Below are 6386 nucleotides of genomic sequence, written 5' to 3' on the forward strand. Positions count from 1 at the left end.
CCCTCTGCAGCGGCCCGACGGCTGCTGAGTAACCAGGCATGGTGGCCCGCGGTGCGGCCCCTTCTCCCCTTTCCCTAGCCATCCTCCCGCCCTCGCGTTTTCCCTCGCACTTTTTCTCGTGCGTTCTTCCCCCCATCCCTCCCCATTCTCTCGTTTTTTCCTCATCCTTTCCCTCTTCCTCAGCTTGTTCTCTTTTCTTATTCTCTTTTTTGCTTTTTCTGTCTGCGTCTCTCCCAGTCTGTCTTGCTCTCTCATTCTCTCTTTCCCTCTCACGCTCCCATTTCTTCTTTTTTCTTTCTCTCTCCCTCTCTGTTGCTCACTTTCTCTCTGTCTCTCTGTATGTATCTCATTCTTTCGCTGTCTCTCATTTTCTTTTCGTCTCTCTGCCTCTCAATCTCTCTCTCCCAGCCTTTCTGACTCTCCCCACCACCCTGCACCCCTGCCTCTTTTCCCTTTCTCCCCAGCTCCTCCCCCACTCCCCTCGGCTGCCACCAACACCGAGCAGACCGGAGAAAGCAAAGAGGATGCCGAATTGGGGATGGGGATGGGGATGTGGAGGGTGAGGGTAGGGGAGCTCAATAGGCATCCTCCCTGCATTTTCTAGTCGCCATTGCACTGCTGAGAAACTAAGGGTTTTATAAGCCAAAGTCCGCGGTGGCCAGGGCGGCAGGTGGTTTCCACGGCAAAATAAAGTCTACAGGGAGACAGAGATCCAAAGAGACAGAGATTCAGCCAGAGAAAAACCGAGGTGAGGGGCCGTGAGAAAAAGATGTAGAGAAATAGAGATGCGCACACACTCAAAGATATAAAGCAAGTGTTTAGCCAGAGTCCTGGGGTGACAGGAAAGTGAAGGACAGAGAAACCAACTAGAGAGTGCACGCACTAAAGAGATAGCTTGAGAGACAGGTGAGACAAGCAGTAGAGTGTTAGAGATCAATGGAGAGAGAGGCAGAGCAATGCAGAGAGAACTTAGGCAGGGAGAGACAGAAACCACATGGAGAGACACAGAGACAAGAGGGTCCGGGAAAGACAGGGCAAGCACACACGTGCCAGGGAGAGACAGAAGGAGACACCTAGAGAATCCGAGGGAGACGCGGAAACAAGAGAGTTGGAGAGACACGGAGAGGGCAGAGACACAGAGAGCGACATTGAACAGGTGCGCTAGGGACCCACAAAGATGAACTGCTAGGGAAATAGAGAGAAATGGAGAGACAAGAGAGCATTAGGGAAAGACGGAGACACACACCAACTAGCCAGCGACACAGTAACAACCAGAGACACAGAGAGACAGAACGGATCAGAAAGAGACTGAGGGAGAGACAAGGGCAAGACTGTGAGAAAGATAGGGAGCGAGAGCGCGAGCCCTGCAGAGAAAGTGCACTAGCAAAAGGGACACACACAGACAGACTGAGAGACAAACAGAGAGGAAGAGAGAAATGAGAGTAACAGAAAGGAAAGAGACAGCATGCACGTGCTATCCAGAGACGGAGAAACAGAGACAGACATGAGTGAGAGACAAAGATGAGAAAGAATCAGGAAACGGTGAGACACATACAGACACACACCCGGAGAGATACAGAAAAAAAGTGCGCTAGCGAGAGACACTGGAGAAAGACAGAAACTGACTATCGTAAACAGACAGAAACAGAGAGCGCACGCGCATGCGCTAGCGCTAGCGCTAGCGACCAAAACTCCCGGGAGCCAGAGACAGCGTGAGAGACAAGCAGAGAAAGCGCGCGCACGCACGCGCCAGCAGGAGAAACAGATCAGAGGAAATCAGAGCCCTGGAGAGAGACAGGCAGACAGATCTGAAGAGTGCGGAAAGGAGCCATAGAAGCTGCCTATACTGGGGATGGGGCTGTGCGGGAACCCGGGGTAGGGGATCCTGCAGCTCCCTTGCTGGACGCGGAGGCTTCTCCCCTTGACGGGTGACTAACTCTTCCTGCGTGTTTCTTTTGTCACCAGCATAGGCACTGAGTGCAGTCTGTGCACCCCTTTGCCACCCACCAGTGCCGGCGCTGAGCCTGCACCCTGTCTCACGCCCTCTGGCTGTTGCCATGACGTCCACCTGCACCAACAGCACGCGCGAGAGTAACAGCAGCCACACTTGCATGCCCCTCTCCAAAATGCCCATCAGCCTGGCTCACGGCATCATCCGCTCAACCGTGCTGGTTATCTTCCTCGCTGCCTCTTTCGTCGGCAACATAGTGCTGGCGCTAGTGTTGCAGCGCAAACCGCAGCTGCTGCAGGTAACCAACCGTTTTATCTTTAACCTCCTCGTCACCGACCTGCTGCAGGTTTCGCTCGTGGCACCCTGGGTGGTGGCCACCTCTGTGCCTCTCTTCTGGCCCCTCAACAGCCACTTCTGCACGGCCCTGGTTAGCCTCACCCACCTGTTCGCCTTCGCCAGTGTCAACACCATTGTCGTGGTGTCAGTGGATCGCTACTTGTCCATCATCCACCCTCTCTCCTACCCGTCCAAGATGACCCAACGCCGTGGTTACTTGCTCCTCTATGGCACCTGGATTGTGGCCATCCTGCAGAGCACTCCTCCACTCTACGGCTGGGGCCAGGCTGCCTTTGATGAGCGCAATGCCCTCTGCTCCATGATCTGGGGGGCCAGCCCCAGCTACACTATTCTCAGCGTGGTGTCCTTCATCGTCATTCCACTGATTGTCATGATTGCCTGCTACTCCGTGGTGTTCGGTGCAGCCCGGAGGCAGCATGCTCTGCTGTACAATGTCAAGAGACACAGCTTGGAAGTGCGAGTCAAGGACTGTGTAGAGAATGAGGATGAAGAGGGAGCAGAGAAGGAGGAGTTCCAGGATGAGAGTGAGTTTCGCCGCCAGCATGAAGGTGAGGTTAAGGCCAAAGAGGGCAGAATGGAAGTCAAGGACGGCAGCCTGAAGGCCAAGGAAGGAAGCAAGGGGACCAGTGAGGGTAGTGCAGAGGCCACGGACAGCGAGGAGGTCAGAGAGAGCAGCATGGTGGCCAGCGACGGCAGCGTGGAGGGTAAGGAAGGTGGCACCAAAGTTGAGAACACCATGAAGGCAGACAAGGGTGGCACAGAGGTCAACCAGTGCAGCATTGACTTGGGTGAAGACGACATGGAGTTTGGTGAAGACGACATCAATTTCAGTGAGGATGATGTCGAGGCAGTGAACATCCCGGAGAGCCTCCCACCCAGTCGTCGTAACAGCAACAGCGACCCTCCTCTGCCCAGGTGCTACCAGTGCAAAGCTGCTAAAGTGATCTTCATCATCATTTTCTCCTATGTGCTATCCCTGGGGCCCTACTGCTTTTTGGCAGTCTTGGCTGTGTGGGTGGATGTCGAAACCAAGGTACCCCAGTGGGTGATCACCATAATCATCTGGCTTTTCTTCCTGCAGTGCTGCATCCACCCCTACATCTATGGCTACATGCACAAGACCATTAAGAAGGAAATCCAGGATATGCTGAAGAAGTTCTTCTGCAAGGAAAAGCCCCCGAAAGAAGATAGCCACCCAGACCTACCCGGAACTGAAGCTGGCACACTGGGTGGTACTGAGGGCAAGATTGTCCCTTCCTACGATTCTGCTGCTTTTCCTTGAAGTTAGTTCTAAGGCAAACCTTGAACTGTCCGTAACACAAGAACCAACAGCAGATTTCTTTTCAATGGACCCACAATCCATTAATGCCAAACCATACCATTTCAGGCAAAGGTGTTGCACACACATGCTCTTCACCACGAGGTAGATAAATATATAGAAGAGGCAGGAACTGGGGTCTTTCCTTAAAAGGGTGGACTTGAGGATTCTGACTGAAATCTTCCCCCCAAAGATTATTAGGCTCTAAATTTCTTAAAGCAACAAGGGCTATCCATTTTGGACCTGTACTTGGTATTCTGTCTTTCCAGAGCTACAACATGCCAACTTTAGCTCTGAAGGAAAGGGAAGATGATGCTTGTGAACTTAAGGACTTTTCGGCCCTTGGGTTGGGAGCTCATGGGCCAGAGCTACAGCTTATGTTCAACTGAAAGAAAGGCAATGAACCAAATCATTAATGGAGCCCAAGAAACAGAACCTAATGGACTGATCAACATATGAGCCAAATTCTGAACTGAACAGCCCCACAGCCGGGTGCAAAGACTGTTATGCGAACTAAAACAAAGGGCCTCCTGCAGTTAGAATCTCAAGAAGGTTTCTAGATCCCATAAAGGGATCCAGAAAAGTAGAAGGACATGTATGAAATGGGAAGCTAGTTCAAGGGAAAAGATCGAGAAATAACGCACATTCGGGGGGCTAAACAGTTGACCTTTTTTTTTTTTTATAAACTCTTGGGTTTATGCATGGGCTGGGACTAAGGTTATTAAGTGTAAATTGCCAATTGACACAAATATTTTCTGTCTCCTGTTTAAATAATAGTGGGGCAAAAATCATGCAACTATTTTACAACTTCCCTTATGTGACTGAATTGAGATGCTGGTAGGAATTCTTCAGATCTCTGCCAACCTTGTGTTTTCTTTTGGTTTGTTTTTGTCAAATACGCCTTTTTTATTCAAACAGTATTTATAGAAAAAAAGAAATTCAACTAAAAGTGGCCTAAATCCTACAAAATTCATAATGTCACTGAGGAACGATTTGTTCATCAGAAATGTATTTTGTGTCCATGAGATCATAGACAATAATTGTGATCTCCACATGGGGAGCAAGGAAGGCAGAATGAACATTTTTCTTCCTTCAGGCACACCCATGTGTCTTTTTCACCTGTGGCTCTCTTTAAAGCTTTTAAGCTCTCTGTAGATGTGAGAGAGAAATATCAGAGAGTCAGAAATGACAAAGAGGATGGTTTCACAATACCTGGAAAACATCTAATCTATTCCAAACAGTCCTAAAATCAAAGCATTCAGGTCAGACATATCCTAATTAATGCTGTTGAAATAAATCACTTTGGGAAAACTTTAACAATATCTAAATTATCCCTAGGGTCAATTCACAGGAATATTTCTCAAATCCCAAACTGCAAAATAACTTTGGACAGGGATATACGTATATATTTCTGAGGGCATGGGCCGTATATATGTGACCAAGTAACACGGAACCAAAAAAAAACAGTCAGGCTAGTGTTTTTGATCCTCCTATAGAATGAGTTAAAGCAACTCTAAAGTCAACCAACTGTTCATGCAGAAATCCACTGTCAGTATGGGTGGAGGGAGTGTTTGGTTGAAAATGGTTAATCAGGTAGTTGTATGATGTAAGATGACCATCTTCAGAGTTTAACCTCATTCTTGTGTGATTGTCATGCCTTTATTAGAACTCATTTCATTTAAATAAATGCCCAGCTCATTTATATTTTTTATCTCTTCCTCCTCACAGATTTCAACATGAACTTCTCAAGGGGGAGAGGTAAACAGCAGTGTATTTGGACTGTGAATAACTCCGCATGGGAATTTGGGATTACCATGTTCAGAATTTAGGAAAGGAGAGGGAATAGAAACAAATAATATAGAGCTGACCCTTCAAATAAAAATACCACGATAACGTTATTAATTCCAACTCCATTAATTTGGAACTTGTAGTTATTCAGACAAGGCATGGGGGCTGAAGTTTACCCTTACACTATCATTTATTTTTCTACCAAAATGCATAAAGTGAATTAACAGTCATAAATTTGTTCTACCAATTTATCACCAGACTCTTGTACTGACCTGTCCTTAAAGGATATCTGAGTGAAGAAATGGCCTATGTGATCAATCTTCCTATGGGGGAGGGGTAGTGCCTTGAGGTCTGTTCAAATGGTCAAAGGAATTCAAGGTAGCTATAGCTTATCCTTTGAGTAGAAATGCTTACTTGGGTAGGAAACAGGATTTCAAACATAAGTGTCTCCAAACATTGTGTTAAAACTGAACTTCTTGTTTTATTTTTAAAGTTCACCCCCTTCAAAGTGTATCAGAGAAAATTGTTTGCCAAAATCCCAAATCAAAATGGAACCACAACCTGTACAAGTATGGTAAGTCCATTTAACAGCACACACAACATTCTCAAGGGCACCGAGATTCCCTGCTTTCCTTTTTGAAGTTCTTCTTTTCCGTATTTTAGTCGTTGTCCATTATTTTGGTAAACTGGATCCTCAAAAGTGAAGACCTTTTGAAAATACGAACCTGGAAAAGAGGACCTTTTAATTAAGAGTATTCTGCTTTGATGACATTTTCTTCTAAATGAACAATAAGGCCTATGGTTAGCTTGGAGATAGCAAGTACTTGAAAATTTTTGCTATTTTGAATAAAGCACTATCAACTTAATGAGGTTTTACTGCACATACTGTTTTGTCATTTGAAAATCTGAGAGCACACAAAAAAAGTCATCATTAGCCTCACAGATCCTCATGTGCAATAGCTTTCCCTGAAT

The 6386-nt window shown here is 46.9% G+C and overlaps 1 protein-coding gene across 1 annotated transcript; it reads left to right on the top strand.

The window, feature by feature from the left end:
- Positions 1 to 1988: 1988 nt before the first annotated feature.
- On the top strand, positions 1989 to 5697 carry GPR101 (G protein-coupled receptor 101). Its single transcript, XM_007992830.3, has one exon. It carries the CDS (start codon positions 2058 to 2060, stop codon positions 3588 to 3590), a length of 1533 nt encoding a protein of 510 aa, XP_007991021.2. The 5' UTR covers positions 1989 to 2057; the 3' UTR covers positions 3591 to 5697.
- The last annotated feature ends 689 nt before the right edge of the window (positions 5698 to 6386 follow it).

This window comes from Chlorocebus sabaeus, chromosome X (genome assembly GCF_047675955.1).
Source record: "Chlorocebus sabaeus isolate Y175 chromosome X, mChlSab1.0.hap1, whole genome shotgun sequence".
NCBI classification, from domain to species: Eukaryota; Metazoa; Chordata; class Mammalia; order Primates; family Cercopithecidae; genus Chlorocebus; species Chlorocebus sabaeus.